The sequence below is a fragment of the Camelus dromedarius genome, chromosome 9 (assembly GCF_036321535.1).
Source record: "Camelus dromedarius isolate mCamDro1 chromosome 9, mCamDro1.pat, whole genome shotgun sequence".
In the NCBI taxonomy this organism is placed as follows: Eukaryota; Metazoa; Chordata; class Mammalia; order Artiodactyla; family Camelidae; genus Camelus; species Camelus dromedarius.
This window is the reverse complement of record NC_087444.1, coordinates 61,199,609-61,221,272: the sequence shown is the minus strand read 5'-3', so window position 1 is coordinate 61,221,272 and position 21,664 is coordinate 61,199,609. Positions and strand designations below refer to the sequence as shown.

The 21,664-nt window shown below is 49.3% G+C and overlaps 1 protein-coding gene across 6 annotated transcripts in view; it reads right to left on the bottom strand.

The window, feature by feature from the left end:
- Window positions 1-21,664, bottom strand: part of ZNF536 (zinc finger protein 536) — a 414,729-nt gene that overhangs the window by 150,720 nt on the left and 242,345 nt on the right. For all 6 annotated transcript variants that reach the window (XM_031458545.2, XM_031458544.2, XM_031458547.2 and 3 more), the window contains one exon: window positions 5,289-5,441. In XM_031458545.2, coding sequence (XP_031314405.1) covers window positions 5,289-5,441 — 153 coding nt within the window. The remainder of the gene's footprint in view (window positions 1-5,288; window positions 5,442-21,664) is intronic.

Here is a 21,664-nt window from a genome sequence, read left to right as displayed (position 1 = left end):
ATAGCGCCTGCACTCCTGAGTGCACAGAGAGTGCTGGCTGTAGGTGTTACCACTGTTGTGGCTACATTATCCTTGTTGGTTGAACTTTTCTGTGGGCAGCCGATTGCTGTCCTGCTGTGAAGACAGCCTCAAGAAAACTCCCAGGCTGTGCCTTCCCCGCCTGGCCTGCAGCCCTTTGGAGATGCTGCAGGAGAGAGGCCCTCCCACCTCCACAGTTCCCTTTGGCCTTGTCAGGACAGAGCACTTCATGCCTGGTGCCAAGAATGCAGGTGAGAGCCAAGAACGGCACCCCGCGCATCCCGCCCAGCCAGTGACCGGATGCTGCATCACAGAAGCTACACCCAGAGAGATGAGCAGGGCCAGGCATGCCCTTCAGCCCACCCTGAGACACCACCCCGCCCCAACCACCAGAGAATCACTGCGCAAATCTAGTCCCATAAAGGAGGCTCCCAACTTAGGGCCAGGCCAGCACATGCAGCATATCAAAACCAGATTAATAATCCAGCTCACATAATTTGAGAGGGGGGGAAAAACTAATGAGAGTTATTTCTAATTAGTCTCTGAACTTCAGTGACTCCAAGTTTTCACGAGTAAGGTTGCTGATTACATTTCTCTAGCATGGTCATTCCTGAGACAGCAGGCACCTCCTGGGAACCTGACGCACAGGTGAGCCACACGAAGGAAGCCAGCCTGGGGCCCCACAGCCAATGCACAGGGCGTTGGGCTTGTGCGGGATGCATTCTCCACCAGCCTTTCAGGAACTGACCGGCACCCATCTACCTCCTACACAAAACAGACACAGCGAACCCTTCAGAGTCTCCCCAAGGTGGTGTTTGGAGCAGGGGGGAGTGAGGAAGCAGATAGAGTGCATATAAAGGCAGCTGATCATGAAACGACCGGCTGGCCGTGGTCAGGGGACGCCTAGGGGGCATTCCTGCCTCCCGCTGCGTGGTATGGCTAAATGCTCACTGATGCATCTCTGTGATGGTTGATCTCATGCGTCAACCTGACTGGGTCACCAGGGTGCCCAGGTGTCTGATCAGACACTATTCTGGGTGTCTGTGAGGGTGTTCCTGCGTGAGATGAACACGGGAATGGAGGACTGGGGAAAGCAGATGGCCCTCCCCAGTGTGGGTGGGCCTCGTCCAATCCACTGAAAGCTTGACTAGAACAACTCTGAGCAAGGACCTCTCTCTGAGCTGGGACATCGGCCTTCCCCTGTCTTGGGACTCCGTCTCGGAACTAGACTGACATCATCAACCCTCCTGCTCCTCAGGCCTTTGGACTCAGACTGAATTTGCACCATCCACACTCCTGGGTCTCCAGCTTGCCGACTGCAGATCTGGGGACTCCTCAGCCTCCAGCATCAAGTGAGTCAACTCCTTATAATAAAGATCTCTCTCTCTCTCTCTCTCTATATATATATATACATACATATGTATATATATATATATATGTACATACATATATGTATATGTCTATGGAGTATATATCTGTATATGTGTATGTAAATAGATGTGTATATATGTATATAGATGTGTATAGATCTGTATTTGTATATAAATGTGTATGTCTATGTATACAGATGTGTGTGTATGTGTACATATAGATGTGTATGCATAAGTGTATATAGAGAGGTTTATAGACGTGCATATATGCATATTTATACAGATGTGCATGTAAATGTATATAGACATATGCATAAGTGTATGTATACAGATATATGTAAATGTGTATATATGTATATTTTTATAGAGGTGTGTATACACACACACACACACACACACACACACACACACATACACACACCATTTCTCTGGAGAACTCTAACTGACACAGCCTCCTTTGTCACTGGCTCTGAATCCCAGTCACCGTCACCAGCAGTGTGCTCTGGAAGATAAAGCGCACCCAGCCAGCGACTGGGTCCCAATCAGCCTAAGGTAACGTTTCAAACAGGAGAGACGTCCAGCCTCCCTGGGGTGGGCAGCCGTCAGCATCGGCCCTGCAGGAGCCAGACGGGGGCAGCCCCTAGGATCTGAGGTGCCTTCTGGTGCCTCCCCTCAGTCCCACATGGATCATGCTGGAGCAGAAACATGCTGGCTAACCTGCAGGCTCTCCCCGGCCCCCAGGTGTTCAGGGCAACCTGACTGGTGCAGCTACTCGGACGCTCTCTGATAAACAGGTGTCAGGAGAAGATGAGCAGTAATTGAGTTAATGTGTAGTGGAGTTAAAAAGGAAAGCGTGTTTTTATCAGTCCATGTTTATGATCAAAACTTCTTACAGAGATGGGTAGGATAGAAAAATACAGAGAGTGTACCACCTCATATCCTGACCGATTGAAGTATCTTTATTACACGCTGGATTTTTAACGTGCTCATATGGGTCCCTTATAGAAAAACTTCAAAAGATGGCATTTTGGAAAACAAGTATTCTGTTTCAGAGACTGCTGTCCTCTGGCCATGTCACTTGGAAATTCAAAACCACAAAGAGAAAGGGAGGGCAGAACAGGACATCTCTGCAACTGGGCCCACATTAACTCATTCATTAACAAACCACTTAATTTTGATTTTTAATTACTCTTGTAATCTACACTTCTACATTGTCATAATGGATGTTTACTTTGGTGATTTATAATGTGTAACACTTTCTGTTCTGTTCAAACATCCATGTGTAAGCATTTTCCAACTTCTTTGTTCTTCGATAAAAAAGAAATTGATCTTTATCTGGTTACCATTCTGCCTTTTAAACACTGCAAATGCTTTTTCCAAGGAGGCCAGGCGGTGTGATGTTTCCATGGCTTCTTTCATTTTCTCCCTTATCCTGGGAAGTTTCCTGAACATTCTGTCCACAGCCCTATGTTGCTTTGCTCAGTGTCTCCAAAGACTGCTGGTCACAAACTTTGGAAGTTTGCGAAGCAAAAGAAGCAGAAGTTTGGAAAAATACAGTCTTTCTCAAACTTTAAAACTTCCAAAAGCGGTATCCATTTGTTTCTACCCAGGATCAGCAAGACTTCTGCCAGTTTCGCTCCTAATTTACCAGGAATATTCTGTGGTGTTTCTACTTGAACTATGGGCCAGTTGATGGGGGTCGGGGCCCTGTAGGTTAGGAGGCACTGCCCCTTCCATTCCTGACCCTCACTCCCTGGAAGGTGGCCCACCACCCACCTGGGAAGCCTGCCCTAGAAGCCTGTATCTACATCACAGGGCCTGCTTAAGCCAGGCTGCAGACAGCTGGACAGCGGGTGCCCCGGTGGACTATCTCCCACATCCTGGCAGTCTGTGGTCTCCCCCAGTCACCACAGTACTAGGGGACCCAGATCCAACCTGGGGAGGAAAGCGCACACCAGTATGGTCTGAGAAAGCTGTAGGGCTGAGCTGCCTTGCCCTGAGCCCCGTTGCTGGGAAGAGCTCACAGAGAAGGGGACAGTGGTGCCAGACTCTGAAGGTGAGGGTGCAAGCCGGTGCACCTACCTTGCAGAGAAGTGCAAAGGCCCTGAGGCAGGAACTCAGGGACCTCTCAGTGAGGTCCTGGTGAGGGGTTTTCCATCCACAAGCAGGAATCTAGCACTTGAGGCCTGACTGCCATGCTGTGGCTTCTGACTGCTTCATGTGTGCAGGGTGCTTTTCCAAAAGGTCCACAGGTTCCATGGGAAAGGGTTCACCTACCTCACTACACTTGTCCCCTCTGTGTCGCCCCGCACAAGGTAGAGATCACAGGAAGAGGGTCACTCAGTTATTCTCAAATTTGTTCATCATTCAACCTTCCAAATAAATGTATTGTGCCCCTTGTGAGCTGCTAATTTTTGCAAGGTGCTCTTGTAGGCCCCGGGGTTCTATAGCAATTAAAAAGATGGACAATATTACAGCCCTCCCATGCTACTTGGCAGAAGACAAACAACACATAAGGAAATGAACAACCAACTGGACCCAATAATTTCAGAAAGTGTTAAGTCTATGGAGGAAATAAATCAGGGGCGAGAGGGATATTGCAGATGGGGTAATCAGGCACGGTCTCTCTGAAGAGATCACGTGAAGCTAAGCCCCCAGTGACACCTGGAGGAAGCACATTCCAGGTGGAGGGGGCAGTAGGTGCAGAGGTCCTGCGGCAGGAGAAAGGACTCTGCACTGGAGGAGAAGGAAGGCGGCAGCGGGGTTGAAGAAGGGGGCCAGATGAGTCAGATCCCACGAGCCCAGAAAAGGCGGGGAGACTGGTGTGTATTTTTAGGAGATCCCTCTTTGCCCTGGGATGACCCTACACGAGAAGCGCTCCAGGACAGGGAGGGACAGTGGCGACACCCACCTGCACCCAGGCTGCGAATAGAGACGGCAGCCCGTCCCCGCTGCCACCTGTCTCCCGGGCTCCTCTGGATGTCAGGGAGATTTGTGGACGCCAGGTGAGGGTCCAGGTGAGGGCTCCTCGTCTTTAACCACACGCTGCACATGAGGCCCGTATGCACTAAATATCCTGCACAACCCTGGGCTTTATTGATTCCTTGGGAAATAGACCACAATTATTTTTGAAAATAGATGGCATATTTGTCTATCCTCTGAAGCAGCTCATACTCCAATAGATAAAGTGTCAGGAGAAAAATCAAAGAAAATGGAGGTGTCCATATCTTAGATAGATTTTTTTTTGTATTGGCAATGTGCAAACAACTAGCAGAAAAGCTAATAAGAACCGTGACTGAGGGACGAGGCAGAGAGAACAAGAGAAGTCCTCACCGCGACGGGTGTGGACGATGCCGAAACAGGGGAAATGACCGCAGTGGTCCAGCGGCTTGGTGAAAAGCATCTCGATTTTTCTTCTGAGGAGACCCAGTTGAGAGCCACCCATCCATCCTCCATTCCATGAAGTGTGGGAGGCTGATTCCATCTGCCCAGTTCCAGGTGTGGGCCAGCCTGTCTGCATGGGAGGGGAGGTGCCACACGCCCTTTTATATTTAGAGTTCGAGCTGGGTTCTCATCATCGGCACCAGAAAGACCCCTGGATGGAAAGTGCACCTTCAGTGCAGCAAAAGAAAACCATCTGCAAAATGTCCCAGTGCCTAGGACAAAGCATCACCATCCCAGACCTGGAGACCCACATCTACATGCCCACATGTCATTTAGGAGAATGACTGTGAAGTGAGGTACCAGGATGCTAGGGTGAGTTTGGACCTACACAGTGATGCACAGTCAGGCCAACAGAGAACTTGACCACGTCAGTGACTAACACAGAGTAGACCTGGGACAGAAGCATGGCAGCCCCAGGCCTCCTCCTCCTCCGAGCTGTGCACCCAGATCTCTCACCTGTGTGTATCCTCAGGTGGACTTTTAGGTGATGGGATGTCCGGAAGGTTTTCCCGCAGTACGGGCAGTCCTTCAAGGCCGAGCCCAGGCTCCTGTCGCGAAGCAGTGCGGGCTGCTGGACGCCGGTAGATCTCCCAGCCTCCTCGCCAATGTCTGCAGCGGAGGAGAAACGTTCTCACATCACTTCAGCACATGTCAGAAGTTGTTCGCACCAAAACTGCTAGCACCACACAAAGTTAAACATGTCAATACCACACCTGTCTATTTCATTCTTTAAATCTGACAGAATGCTGACAATTCATGTATTTTCTTGTTATTCTCTTAAATTATTTCATCTTTCCTATCATCATTTTAAGCAGCATATGGTACCTTTATATTGAACTGAATTAAACAAGAAAAGAAACAGCTGTGTCAGCAGCTGGTTTGATTTCTTCTTTTGCTTAGCTCCTATTAAATATTTTTTTTCCAAAAGTTTAAAAATGTTGGTGTTTGTTGAATCTGATTAATTTACAACATGGACTAGCTGGAGCGTCTGCTATAGGATCGAAATCGCATTTGCATTATATCAAGTAACAAATGAAAAAAAATGTGTCTAGGCTGAGTCCCTAAGACATGCAGACATACAGCTATTTTGAGACAGGAAAGAAAATTATCCCAAACCGATCATTTCTTCCTTGTGGAGTCTTGCATCCATCGCTGGCTGGTGTAATCTCATGAAAGGGAGAAGAAAAAGTATGGAAATGCGGTTCCACAATTAGCCCGTGATAAACATATAGTGACATATTCAGAGTCATGTGCAGAAACTCAGCTGCAAAACTCCCATAAACTTACAGCACTGCAGTTAAATCTTTGTGCAGTGACTTGAGAACTTCCTCTGTAAAGTATCAATACAAATTTTCCTTCCTGCTGTTATTTGTTACGTAACCCAAACCATTAGAAAATGGAATAAAATTTACATACGGCTGCCTTCTGCACAGAAATGATGGGACATAACAGTAAATAAAACTGTGAAAATATCTAGTGGTTGCAGGATATGTTATTGCAACACCCGAGGCCTGACATCACGTTGCCAAAGAGGCGACATCACGGGAACAGGGCCGGAGCTGGGAAGCTGCGTCTGGAGAAGGGGGGCCACGCAAGCCTTCTCCCATGGCCTCCCCGCAGAGCTGGAGGCTGGCCTCCTGGCACAGAACCTGAGCTCCTGAGGCTGGTGGGGTCCTGGCCACCAGCCCACCCTCTAGGTCTCATGGTAGATCCACTCTGAGAACAAGGGGACCTTCTGGGATAATAAGCAGACCTGTGAGTTCTGCAGGGAGCAAAATAAGCAAGATCTGTACCTTCCAAGTCATGGAAGATGCAAATTGCTTTTACTCGCAACATCCATTCCTGGTGTTCTCTGCTCCCAGCCAAAAGGGACGGACTTAGAGGCCATGAACAAGGTGAAGGCAATCTCACTTAACTCTTATGTGGATGTTTGCTCGAAGCAACTGTGGAAACCCTTTGGCTTCGAGTGTCCTCTCTGCATTTGGACTGTGCACCATGGCATCGTCACCCTGGAAGAGCTCCTTGAAGGCACACTTTGATTCCCACTCTCCCAGACTCTTCTAACCATCCTTGGAAGGGCCTACCTGCCCAGCCCCCTCTTTTTTTTCTCTCATAATTTTGCACAAGTAGGAGGACTTGGTTCGTCCACATCTAGAAGTCACCCCACCTTAGCATGAGCTTTGTCGTTGTCTACATGGATGGGGAAAGACTACCAGAGATGGCTACTGAGCTACCTATAAGGGGAAATAGGCCCAAGAGAGTGTAGCAAACAAACGCCCACATGCCGAAGTCAGCACGGGCAGTCCATGCCTGCAGGTCGAGTCCACCAAGGCTGCCACCACCTCTGTCTCAAAGAGCCTGTGTGCTGACAGCCCAGGAGAACAGTGGCCAGATGCCAATTCCAAGTCAGCCCCATCTCAGGTGTAAACAGCCGAAAGGCCATCACTTACCCATCTCCCCCCACCCAGCCACCCCAACCCCAAACCTGTTGCATCCACACCCACCCCCAGCATTACTCATCCTTTTTGTGGGATCATGAAGTCAGCTTGAAACAACAAGCCTGATTAAAATTCGGCCCAAGTGCTCCCTGAGACAGGGTTAAGATTCTCTATTTAAGTTAGGAGGCTAAAAGCTGTCCACTTGAATGACAAGTGCTGGCTTCAGGACAGGGGAAGGTGGGGTGGGCTTTGGAAGGTAACATCTCTGCCCGTCTCCCTGTCTCCCAGTCTGCACGTGAGCACCTCCCCCAAATCCTTCTCCAGCGGAGCCCTGGGGAGCAGGGCAAGGCAGGGCTGCCCAACAGAAGAGAACAGAGAGTGTGGAGAACGTATTTCTACTGCCGCGCTCTGGAAGCCTTGACGGAAGGTGAGGATGAGCCACTTCTCCTTTACGTCACTCTAAGTGATGGCCTGAATCTGTTTCCCTTTTATCTTTCTATCTTGGATATGTGTGGCCCAATAAAAAGAATAAATTTGTAAGATAAACAGCTTTCTTTGCAGATTTAAGAGTCTAATTTTCACTTTGCACAGAAATGTGTTTTTTTTTCTTTTTTTTGGTTAGGGGGGTGGCAGGCCAAAAGGCTTATGGCGTTTACTCTTAGACTAATCCAACTTAGAAAAACAAACTTGAGCAACGATGAAGGGGGATTGTGGGTGGTCCCAGGAAGTGTCCGGAGAGGCTGAGAGCCAAGTACAGTCGGTGATGGCAGAGGAAGGTCCGCTGAGCCGCACACTCACGGGGTCTGCGTGTGACTCCGTGCCCCCACCTGGGCGGGTGTTGGCCCGCAGCTGTGCCCAGCCCTGCCGAGGACCCAAGCGGGAAAGAGGAGGCTGCTCTCTGAGTCCTTCTCTACCCAGAGTGTAAAGGCACCGGCAGCTGTCTTTCCACAAGACTCCTGGGGATGGAGTCTGGAGCTCTGCCTGTGGCCCCCGCGGCCAGCCAGCAAAGCAATCACTGGTCCTGGTTCAGACCAGCCCTTTCCCAGCCCCTCCAGTACACAGGCGGCAGAAAGGAAACAGCATTATAAAAACGACATCTGTCATCCTTTGTCGGGCTGTTTGTGGGTTGGTCTGAGCTTAAAAAAAAAAAAAGAAGGCCTTTTCCTAAAACCTACAGTATCTCATCCCTCTGATCAGACACTTCCTCTCAGTGTGCTGAGCAGACTAAAGGCAGGCATGTGGACAGAGTCAGCCTCAGGCCTGCTGTCTATTCCTCTTGCTTATCTGTGCAAGGAGGGCTACCAGCTCCTAGACACCAGGGTGTGCCTGAGAGCGGGGGCATCTGGCTGCAGGCAGGGAGGCCACCTCCTTACCTAACACAGTTACTGCCTGGGTGTGCTCTGGGTCTCATGCAATGGGGAAATGGCTCCGAGATAACTCCTGTGGCCCCTGTTTCTTTTCTTGACCCCACTAAATAATATGGGATCCGTTCTTCAGAAATGGATGTCTTGTATGGTGGCAGCAAATAATATCACAGAGGAGCAGGGGCTCTCTACGCAACCCTTCCCGGGTTTCAGCCTGGAATAAGTGAATTGCAGGAGGGATCAAAAACTCTGCAAGCTTTCTCCTGGTCCTATAAGCTGAGAGTAGTTTGATTAAAAAAAAAGAGGACATGGATCCAATCATTTCAAGAATATGTTATTTGGGGGTGAGGGGACATCAGACAACTGACCTTTCTAATTTTGTCATCTCAAAGTCAGAAACCATGCCTCCTACATTCCCATTTGCTCCTTATAATCCTCTGCAAGTACAACAAGGTTGGCCTAGACCAGGGGGACGTAAAGTGCGTTAACCTTCCCTGAGAATTCACAGAGGGAGGGTAGGCGGGAGGTCCCACAGCTGTGGGCTGAAGGAGGGGAAAGGGGAATTAAAAATGGTCACGGTTGGAATACTTGTCATCAACTGAGCCACAAACTGGCAGTCCTGGGTAGACAAAGAATTAAACACTAGGAAGAAAGACAAACAACTTCTCAAAAGTCAGAGCTTCGACACATATACAAGGTCCTACTGTACAGCACAGGGAACCATATTCAGTATCTTGTAATAGCCTATAATGAAAAAGAATCTGAAAAAGAATAAATAAAAGGATAACTGAACCACTGTGCTGTACACCAGAAATTAACACAACATTGTAAACCAACTATACTTCAATTGGAAAAAACAAAACAAAACAGCGGCTGTCTGAATCCATCCCTGAGGTTGGCTATCTTGCTGTGCACAAATATGACTTGAATTTATGGCTGTCTCATTATACACTTAACCTGACTCATAGATAATACTTGGCTTATGAACTAATTTTGTATTTTAAGGGTAGATTTCCCCCCAGGTTATTTTTAAACAGTGAACTTCCTTGGTACATATTTAAAATAGACTTGTTTGCCAAGAAGGCTGACCTTGGAGTCAGGAGGTGGGATCTCTTTCTTCTGAGTCCCTTCACCTCACCCCTGACCATGCTTCCATCTGACCCGGGGACTGGGCTTCCCGGCCCTTCCCCTCCAGCCCCTTGTCCTGCGATGCTAGAAGAGCCCCACGTGCCCTGCAAGCTGTCTTCACCCACCTTAGCCTCAAGCCAAATAAGAAACAGGGATGGGTCTTAGAGAGATGGGGGGAAATGGCCATGGAAGGGACAGTATGTGCTCCTATACATTCCACGAGCCCCTATGTTTGCCAGCTGCCTTTGCACTAAGTTGAGACCAAGTGACTAGTCCAGCCAATGGCTGGAGGTGATGCAGAAGAGAGACAGTGTGCCACCGTTCCCTGCCTCTCCTCCCCGGCGGCCACGATACCCCTGCAACACAAGGGTCGAGGGGCAGAATCACAAAGCGGAGGATGTCTGGGTCGCTGAGTCAACAGACGGACAGGTGTCGACTCAAGCCAGGATTTGCACGCATGAGAAGACAGCCTTGGTTGTGTTAAGTCATGGAGCTTTGGAGAGTGGTCATTGCAGGAAGAACAGGGAATGAAGACAAGTAAAGCTTCTAACTGGTGAGGTCTTCTGGGTTTAGACCCAGTCTTCCAGGTAGTCCTATTAATTCACAAAATGAGACAGAGACAAGGGCCAGAGAGACCAAAAGAGGCAGACTGGGCCTCAGAAAAGAATGCAAAGAGAATTTTTTTTTTTTAAATTGTGCGTGTATTCTCAGTTCTCACCTCATCCTGCCAGGCAGCCTTACCCTTCACACGCCTGAATGTACATTTTGGAAAGATTTCCATTTAAAAAAAAATTGTAACGATGATGATGCTGACAAGCCCACGCAGGGAATGGAGAGTTATTCCAGCAGCCTCAGGTGGGGAAGGGAGCAGTCTGTACACCTGAGCGTTTACTACGTGACGACATAAAAGGCCATGGTATTTCAATTTCTATGCAACTCCTAGTATAACGGTAAATACATTTTCCCAGATGAGTTGTCCAGTTAATTCTAAAAGTCTGTCTTGTGCAAAGAGCGTCTCAAAAGCACAGCTCTCACTTCATTAACGAAGGAAAAAAACAATTTGTGGCATCTACGGGTTGAGTAGGCCACTGAAAAATCCCTTCTTTCTTCATTTCTTTGCCCACATATACCAGGGTTTTAACATCTTTTCAGGCAAGGAAAAAGAGTGCCTTGGAGAAAAAGTCCAAAGGCATGTATATAGCTCCTCTGAAAAGTTCAGCACTTCCCTTATTTTGAAAACTTGACAATGAAAAGACTCAAATAAAACAGTGATGACTGTGGTACAGATTCCTGATTAAGATTTCCTTGTATTTTTGAAGATGATTTTTAAATTAATGGTACACATAAAAATGATAACGGGACAGCAAACAACTGAACTTCACTCTTGGAAGATAAGTCATGCCTTGGGTCAGTATTAATTCGGTGTCTCTGTTGTTTCATCAAAGTTCTCTGGTTTACGATGGCCATATATAGTCATGTTAAACAGTTAAGCATTAATACGGATTGGCAAAAGTATTTGTTTAAATAGAGAGCTATTTTAGAAAAGGATGACCACTTGTGTGAAGGCAGCGGCCAGCTTCCCTGTGGGTCCCTGGGACCTGGGACAGGGCTGGGCTCACCGGCAAGTCCCGGGCTCATGGCAGTTTGCTGGGTGCAGAGATGAATGTCCTCCATCATCGCCTTTCTCCCCTTTGACTCAAACTCAAAACTGTGCAGGGCTCCATTTGCTTTTGGCAAGATAGGATTTCTGGAATTGGGGAAATAGGTCACTAAAAGGCTAAAATTCGGAGGAAAAAAGTGTAAGACACGAGGATCTCAAATAGCTTCTCTAAAGCAACATTTTGATGAGTTAAGTGAAAATGAATCAGAAACATATGGATTAAATTTCCCTTAAAATACACAAGGGCTTCAAAATCAAGCACTGTGGGCCAAATGTGTTTCTGGTTTTACCAAGCCCAGAGCCCTTTCTTAATTGTCAGGGGAGTGCGTGGAGCCCCCCTGCTGGTGACTGGGCCACCCATGGGGTCCCTTCCCGTTGGCCTTGTGTTATGCTGCTGTTGACAACATCCTTTGAAATCCTCCGGTTGCTGGCTCTCCCCTGCCCTCAGGGCTGGCTGCAGGCAGGCAGGCACTTTTAGTCCCCAGCCTGGGAACTGTGATCAGGGATGCAGCATGCAGCATTTGGGACTCACAGAATCAACCTTTGACAAGACATCAGTGTGATGGGTCTTTGGGCTCTGCCCATGAGTCTCTTCCCTCTGGCCTGGCGGGTGGGGAGCCATCCCTGAAACTGCTCAGGTGAGCCAGGGCAGAGCAGGGTCACTTATGAACTGGCCTGGGTGAGGAGAACCAGGCAGGAGGATGAGTCTGGAGAGGGATGGCCCGGGGACCCACCATCTTCTGGGAAAGGCCTGGTCACACGCAGGGAGGGGCAGGCCACTGGTTCCATCACTCTTTGGAATAACGCCCAACTCCTTCCTTTCACCGTCTGCAACCCCCATCACGTCCGGCCCTCACTACTGCTCTGACCTCATCCCAACCACTGACTGTACTCCAGCATCCCATCTTTCTGTTTTCCTCTAGCCCTCCTGGCTGGTACCCAACTCTGGGCTTTGCTTTTGCTGCCCCTCCATCTGGAATTCTCTTCCCCCAGAATTCACATGGAGACCCTCACTCAGGCTTTAGTACACAGGCATCTCCTGGGAGAAGCATCTCTGACTCTGCTGTCTGGAGGAATCTTCTGGACTCCGGGTTGCCAGGGCACTCTTCCTCTGATCTGTCCTCCAAGGAACCTGTCTATCACCCTCTGCAGACACAGACTGACCTACCGCAGACACAAGCTCCAGACAAACAGGGGCCATTCACTGCTGTTTGGTGTTACGTCCCCAGCATATGCTAGGTGCTCCACTCACAGCAGGTGATTAAAAAAAAAAAAACAACTGTACATACTTTCTTCAAGATAAATAAAAGAATCAGAGGAGGCAAGCAAATTGGAATTAAGAAGCTAAGATCAGCTCCTGATTTTAAGAGGGGAAGCTGCTTTGAGTAGCCTGGGAGGAACTGGCCCTGGGCACCAGCAAAATACCAGAAATGCCCCGAAGGGTTGAGCACTGCCCATCAGGGGCTGGGGTGTGATACCAGCAGGTGGGCAGGAGGTCAGGGCAACCTGGGGAGGCTTTCTGAAGGAGGTGGCCTCGGAAGGTCTTCCGGTTCTCTCTCCATCCGGGTGGAAGGAGCCACAAACACACTTGAATCAGCAAGGTCACAAGTGAGCGTCTGAAAAGATGGCGGTGTGCTGCTAAGGGACCTGCCACTACTTCATCTGCCCACTGGCTAAAAAGGAAGATGTCATTGCACTGGAAGAAACAGCCTCCTCTTCGCATAAAGAGATTATTAATCAATAAAAAAGTATAATAAAACAGATATTTTCAGAGTCATCCATGTCCCAATTACTACTGTAATTATCACAAAATGTTTGTTATGTCTTCTCTTTCCCACAATCTAAATTACGTATTCCTTTCTTGAAAAAAAAAAAAAAAAACCTAGACTATAGAAACCTCTACTTTCAGTAAAGCATAAATTCCCAAAAGATTTCTACATAATTTATTTTCTTAAAAAAAAAAAAACTATAGCTTTTAAGATCCTCTTAAGGTAATTTACAGCCCCCTCGTTTAAGGGTGGGGTGGGGGCTGGAGGAAAGACGGGAGGAGACATCTTTGACTGCCGGGTACGTTTCAAGGAATTCTTACCTAAATGACACTGAGAACTGGCTGGACCGATCGTTCTGCAAATGCACTTGGTCGGTCGCCATAACTTGTGGGGCTGACTCTTCTCTCAGGAGTCGCACACACTGAAAGGGGAAGGGGTGATTGGGAGACAACGCCTCCCCCGGAGACAGGTTTTGCCATATTCTTTTTTAAACAAAGAAGACATCTTAAGCACCTTGCAATATCTTTCATTTAATCGTTGGCAGAAGGCAAGTCCCTGATGAACACTGGCCTGTGTCTTTCTCTTTAACCAGCTGAGTGATCCAAGCTTTTAATATAGCCATTCCAATTATTGTAAAAGTCATCTAGTACCTTATAACCACAAATATTGACAGTTTATTGCACAACACATTCCTGACATTTGAAGGTCACACCATACATAATACATACTCTTTTATAAAAGTGTCTGGAACAAAGAGATACATGATAAGCAATTACCTCTCCCGGCTTGTACGTATGTACAGTTCGGGGCTGACTTGAGGTTGCATGGGAGGCGTGTGCACCATTTTAAATAATCTGTTAAGGCAGCATGGAGGCATTCATGATGGATAATTATGAAAAGGCTCATGGACACGCTGCAGTCCGACGGGCTGCCCAGGGCATGGGGTCCAGGCAATTTTCCCCCTCTGAGTTCGGGTCACAATGCCACCGAGAGCCCTGGCTCACTTCACAATCGGATTTTCCCCCAAAGCCACTCAGCATAACAGAGTCACAATATGTTCTTGTTTTTCAGATTGGTCTGCATGTGGCTGAAAGGAATTTTAAAAATCCACCTGGCCCGGGTTCAGATGAGCGCCACCCCACCCCCCGCCCCTAGCCTGCTGAGGTGTCCCAGACGGGCACTGGCACTGACCGCAGCGCTCATCACACACAGCAACCCCACTGTCCCCAGGGCTATGGCATCCAGAGAGACCCGCAGCACAGGAGTACGTGGCTCCGGCACAGGTGAACACCAGAATGGGAAGGGAACTCTGAAAACCCTGCTGAGGCCAGGCGACATCTCCAGAGGAGCATTCTGGAAAGGAAGGCACTGCTCACCGCCCCCATCCTGTCCCCACTTGTCCTTCAGGCTGACGTCTAACAGAAAGGTTCCAATCACAGATTAAGTGGAACAGGTTTGCAGTCCAAAGGCTTCCGGTCAAAACCAAGTTCCACCCATTCTTAAGAGTGTAATCCTGGGCAAATTACATAACCTCTCCAAGGTTCATTCAGTTTCCTTATCTGCAAAACGGGGATAGTCATAACAATTCATTTAGCACAGTGCCTGGTGCAGGATAGGCTCCAATTAATAGTAGCTTTTAACATGAATATTGCCAAAGGGACACGCTGCTTGCAAGGATGGCTGGGAGGGGAGGGCAGAGACCTGTGGCTTTCGCGCTCTCCCCACCCAGCAAGCCCCAAGCTGTGGGACCAGACACACGCACAAGGTCCAGACTGAGAGGGCGCGCTCTGTTTCTGAAAACGTCCAGGTTGGAGCAGTCTCTCCAAAGCTCCGAAAACCCAGGCAATTCTCCCAAGTTAACAGTGAAAAACAATTCAGGCTGCAATTGAGCTTCGCATAGATGACAACCTTTAATCACAGATGAAGCGGCAGGTCATTAGAATCTACACCAAACTCCCTTCCAAAGATACTAATGGCTGCTGTTTGGAAAAAAATATATATATGTATATGTACATATACGTATGTTCATGTATAAAAGCAAATATATATATATATTTTTAAGCATATTAAAATAAATAATCAGCAAACTCTCAAGATAATCAAAAGCCCCTCCAAGAGTAATTTTATTTTGATTTCCAGAATGAACACCCTAAAATTTAAGACATGGGACCAAAATGATTTCTGTAAAGATGACGTGTTTATTAGCATTAAATCCCAGGAAACAGGGCTTCCTTATAAAGAATACGTTTTTGCATCTGAAAAGCATGCATATTAGGATGTGCGTGTTTCTTTAAGAAGCTATTCTGTTTTAGAGGGTAGCGGGTAAGATAGGGCACCACGTGATCGGGAGGTTGCTATGGTAAATATGCATTTTTTATTGAAGAGTAAACAGTGGCAAAAAACAAGTGTCAACTGCCAGCTCTGAAGTTACTGCCATTTTTGAGCTGCACTGACTTCTCCAGCTCTTTTAATTTGAGAATCTTTATCAGATGAACCCTATCAATGGATCAAGATTTAAATTTTTTTTTAATAAATGCTGAAACTTTCAATACCATATGAAAATTAGCAAAAAAAAAAAAAAAAATTCTATCCAGCTCTACTCCTCACAGCACATAACATTTTTCTGGAGCTCTTCTGCCTGGCTGGCAGACCTGCAAAGGACAAAACCTTTGGCCTTGGCTCAGGCCACAAAGCAGAGGAGCCAAGGAGACAGCCGAGGTTACCCCACTGACCATTGTCTTGGTACCTGCTGGCAAAACAAAGCAGAGCTGATGCCCTGGGGAACGGCCTTCCCCATCCAGTGGTCCAGTGTCTGTGCCCTGGCAAAGCAGATGCCCCAGGTGGCTGGTAGGGCAGTGGACTTTAGCCAATATGACCGTGGTACATTTAGCAAAGTTTTCACTGTTTCCCACCCCACTGTAGAGAGTGGCTTGATGGCAACTTTGCTTTCCTCTGATAACCACAAGAGCGATGTTTCTCCATCACAAATCAGGTCCTGTTATAAACCTCACATAGCTCCTCAGCACGGTCACAACCTGAGCAGACCCTCAACTAGCCTCTCTGGCCATGTGAAGGGTCTGGATTTTGTTCTTCTCTGGCACCAGCTTCCCTGCTAGCCTGTAACTGGCAGGGAACCAGGCTGTGAGCCCTCCTCCTCCACATCCAGTACGTAGCAGGTGTCCAGCCATCATTCACCCAACACATGCATGAACGAATGAGGTGTGAATGAATGAACTGACCCCCGCTCCTGGTGGGACTAGCTTCCTGCGTAGCAGCTTCTAACAGGTCAGATCTGCTCATTCTTCCCTGAATCACAGAGAAGAATATCAAGTGTTGGCAAAGTTCTCAAAGGGAACTACCCAGGGTCTAGAAATCCCATAAACTTGTCCAGAGGAATCTTGACCAGGGACAAGGAACCGGCCAAGCAAGATGAGTGGGTCCTCCAAGGAGCCCCCAGGAAGGAGGGGGTGGGAACAGGTGGCCCTGTTTGTGGCGGGAGCGGGTGGCGGGAGCAGAGCGAAGTGTCCACATGGTCCCCAGGCATGCGCAGAGACTGCCGGCCAGGAGGGGCTCACTTCAAAACACCGAGATGTGTTTGACTCCCAAGATCTGAGTTCGAATTTAAACTCGGTGATCCTGAGCAAACCGCTTAAGTGTCATGAGCTTTCAGTGCCCTTATCTGTATAACCGTGTCATTAATTGGATAATGGTACTTATCACAAAGGAATCTGAGTGTTTCGTGAGACAGGGGGTTTGCAAGGCCTTAGTACACCTAAAATCCTGCAGAGGGGTCATGGCAGAGCGGGAGAGTCACCGGCTTTGAGACGCCAGCACCGGGTCCCAACCTGGCCTGCCGCTTCTGAGCTACGTCTTTGTAAATGCTTCTCCTAACCTTGCCCAGACTCCAAAGTCTGCCTGTAAAAGCGGAAATAATGGCACTGCTTTCCAGTCCCTTGTGAAAACCAAATGAGATAACGCAAGGAAAGAACATCTGATTGTCAGTCTCCCAACTGACAGCTCCCCTGACCTACCCGGGTCCGCAATATTCACAGCACAGACAACCAGGAAAAATGACCAGGTGATGATCACGTAGTGGAGTCGCCACTGGAGCCCGGCCCCAGGTCAGCCTCCCCTCCCCCACCCAGCACATTCCAAGCAGGACTCACGCTGCCAGACTGGGAAGACCATCTCCGGTGTGCAAAGGGGCACCAGCCTCCGTGGTGGGAAACCCATGGATGAGGCTCCACTCACACCCATATTTCCTAATCCCTAAGTTACAGTTTATTTGGCACCTGTCCCCAAGGCATGACAGACTTATCATGGGAGGAAGACCAGGGACTCGGGGAGAGCAGTGCTAGACCGGGATGCCAGGAGAGACAAGAGTGTTCACCGTTTTGAACAACTCAGGCCTCACCACCCTGCGCTCTACCATGAGATGGCTGGTGTGAAAGGGAAAAGGGCAGGCTGGATTTAAACGTCTCCGCAGAGCACCCCATTGGCCCAGACACACCATCACTGGGCCTCTCAGTCCTGCACCCCAGGGGCCCTCTGATCAGCCCACACCCTGTCCCAGGAAAGCACACTCCAATACTGGGAAAGAATTTCAGAGCCGTCCTGCAGGCACTGGGCAGTGACTTGGGACAGTGATGTGATGTGAGCTGGGAGTTTTCCTCGACAGAGCTTTAGGGGGCCACGGAGATGCCACTCCCACCCCCGCCCACTCTGGGTCTGTCCAGGTCGTTCCCAGAACAACCTAAGAGTCCCCAGCCAGCCCGCCTGGCCCTCCAGAAAAAGGAAGGTGAAAACTTTCTCCCTGAAGGACCTCAGAATCTCAACACATACTGGTCCCTCTTCCTGAAACCCAAACCCTAAACCCCAGCACACCACCTCCCCCTTGCTTGGTAATCCCACCATTCTTGACAGTTCAGCCCCAACGCTGCCTCCTTGGGGGACATCCTCAGACATCCTCTGATGATCCCAGAACGGAAACTTCACGACACCTACCAGAGTCTGTACTTACTGTAGGCGTGTGTGATACCTGCTTCATTTCTCTCTCTCTCACTGGTCTGTCTATTCTTTAAAAGCTGGGGTAGGGTCTGTTTTTCTCAATCTACATCCCTAAAACCTCTTGGCACAGAGTCGGTGCTCAGTAAATACTGGTGACTGACTGATGGATCCATGAATGGTGTTGGGAAGCTGGGCCGTGATTCCTTGGTTGTGTAATCAAAGGGGGTCATCCTTTTCTTTTAAGTCCTTCACTCACCTTCCCTGACCTGCCCTGGTAACGCTGAGCCCAGGGCTTGTGCTGTGAGGGGAAAGGCTGCAGTCAGCTCTCAGGGCCGGGAAGGGGAGACTGGGTGTTGCTCTGCAAGAGCCCTTGCACGGGTGCTGGGAGGGGGGCAGCAGTGGGCATGATCTGGACACAGAACCTCAGGGGTGCACACGAGAGGCTGGGCGGGTGCTGGCCCTGGAGCACTGCTGGTGGACGAGCACAGTCCAGGCCCTGGGGCAGCACCGGACCGGTTCCTTCTGCCTCGGTGCTTCTGCTGAGTTTCTGGGCCTGGGGAAAAGTCTGCCCAACATATGTTCTTGGGGGCGTCCTGCCACACAGGTGCTCTGTGTGCGCTGCCAGAATGGGGACAAATCCTCTGCTTTCCCACCTGTGAGAGGTTTACTGGATGGTCCTTTCCCTCCGCCTGGGACCCTCATCCCTCCCCACTAGCTGGGCACTACCCAACGTTCACGGCTTGCGCTCACTTCCCCAGCAAATCTCTGGTCTGTCTGATTTACTGTGGCATCCCCAGCCTCTAGCAAGGTGCCTGGCACATAGTAGGTGCTTCATATTTTTAAATAAGCACAACAATTTGCTGCGGTGACCCCACTTTGCTAGATTAGATGGTGGTGACTTTTTCTTTAAAATGGAAAATTGCCTTCTCCATTCCGTTTGGAAGTTCTTCCACACTAACATCCAAGGCAGTGCTGCATTCACAACACACTAAGTCCTGTAATGCTAATTTCTATCCCATAAGCGAGAGAGCCAACTAAATGTTGCAAGGTTATTCAAAACTCCTGCCCCTTATCCTCTGACTTCTCCTTAGGGGAAAATTGCACAGGAATACATTTCCTCATCTGTATGTTAAAGCACGGTTATAATCCACCTATCATGATTGCAATTTTGGGAATCAAAACGGAGATCCAAAACAGCAGTGTGATCTACATTTTAGCCACATATATTATAATAAATTAAGTCAAAGAAAGAGTTCTGCATTAACTCTCGCTCTATTCCTTTAATGCCCCATAAGAACACTGAAGCCACCCTCCACGAGAGCTCTGGCCCTCCCTGCCGGCTGCCCGGGGCTGCCATGTGGCCTCTGCCTCACCACCTGGAAGGAGTGGCCACAGAGCCAGCTCAGGGTGTTGACTGAATCAGGCTTTGCAGCACAGATTCAAAGCCACAGAGATCATGCCAGGCGCAAGCAGGAGCCTCTGGAAGGAAGCAGGCAGTGTGGGCGGCATGCTGATGGACGGTCCTAGTGGACACCATGCTTCGGGACTTGGACCAGGCAGGCACACAAGTGCCCACCACCTTAATGACCTAGCCCACGTCCTTTTCCGTGCCTGGGCCTCCGTTTCCATTTCTATGGCACGTAGGGGTCGGGGGTTGCCCTCTAATCCAAACCGCAAACGTTCATTACACGGGGTTTTCATTTGCTAAATTTGTTTTCAACATTTACAGATTTGGGGCATTCACATGTAGTTTTGGTTTCAGGCTTCTCCTGAGAAACTGTTCTCTCCCAACAATGCTCGGTCTGCGGTCCCAAGGAGCAGTGGCTGTTGGGCTGGGCAGTGGGGGGCTTCCTCCCTACGCCAGGCCCCTCCCTCGTCCTCACTACCTGGCTGCCCCAACCCGGCAGGCATCGCTCTGAATCTACCATCTTGGCTGAGATGATCCCAGACACCCTTTCCACCTCTAAAGACGGCCTCAGTAACCTTAGTTGAGCAAATAAGGCAGAAGCCTCCAGACTAATTCTCGTAATTATGACAGGTCTGTTATTTCAAAGCCAGCGATGATTGTGGGGTCAGGTGCTCAGAGGTGGAGGGAGAGGAACGTACTTTAAAGCGATAGCAAATATCCTTTGATTCTTTGCTATGATACCAAATTGCATCCAGAAATGCTGAGACATGCGCTCACAACCTTAGTCAAATTTCAAAGCGGCCTCGGCAGGAAGGGTGGTGATCGGAGGCGGGGGAGGGGCGAGAGAGCCACGTGATGGAAAGACCCCGTCCAGGACTCGGACACAACCCCCCCACTGCCGCGCTGGCCTGAGAGCCCCTGTCACCTGCCTGCCCTCCACGTCGGCTCCAGGCACACAGCCCCCCACCTTCTCCTCTCTGCCTCTTCACGTGTTCCCACCCTGCTAAGTCGCACTGTCAGGGCCTCCCCAGCACAGCCCCATCCTCTGAGCCTTTTCTGGTCGTTTCTGCACAATGACATGCTGCCCTGGGCTGCTTTCTCATTTTTCTCCTGTGTTTTGATTCCAGCCTGCTTGCCCAGAGTACCCTGTGGGTCTGCCTGTCTCGTAATCACCTACAAAGCCGAGCAAAGGGCTGGCCCACTGAGTCACTCAATAAACACAGGTTGGTTGACCTTTCCATGGTGAAAGACACTGTTATTATCTCCTCCAGGGCTTTCTTCACAGGGCTTCTTCGAGGAGAAAGGCAGATCTGACCAAGGAACTGAAAACACTTTGGACGCTCTGGCCTCATTTCTCATTTGGTTTGGGCTCCCGATATTTGCTTGAATATGAGTTAATTCATTCAGCCAGCAAGTATCAGCAAGGCCTGCTCTGTGCGGGGCACAGAGTCGGGCGGCAGGGCAGCGGTCCACACGGCAGACCGGCGGCGCCGCGCAGACGGCAGAGGGGGCATCCGGGATGCCCGTATCATGCGGTGAGGTGCCCAGTTCCCTCATTCATCCTCGTTTGTCTGCGAGAAATTATATCGCAGCACACACTTCGATGGAACCCACTCTTCCTCTCCGCCTTTGCCCCTCTGGGGACAAATCTCTGGCCTGTGTAGGATCCTTGGCTGGGTCCCTTTCTGAATGTTCTTTTACTTCTGGGACTTTCTTCAAGCAGCAGAGGGGCAGGGAGCACTTCTCATCTATTCCCACATCGTCAACCGTGGATTTGTGGCTATGGGGCTGAGCCCAAGGAAGGCCCTCTGTTTTATCAACGGAGCCCCAGAGGTGTCCCTCCTGCTCCCGTGGTCAACCACAGGGCACCTGCTGACATCCTACTTTGTGCCAACAGCAAGAGACACTTCCAGTGAGGAAGGTCAGAGGCGGGAAGTTGTACCCTGAAGGAGCTTAACACGCATGTGGGTGAACAAAGTAAATATAAAGAAAAAATAATAATAGTGATGATGAAATATGAACTACAGCATGGTAAATGAATGCCAAAGACTAAGACAA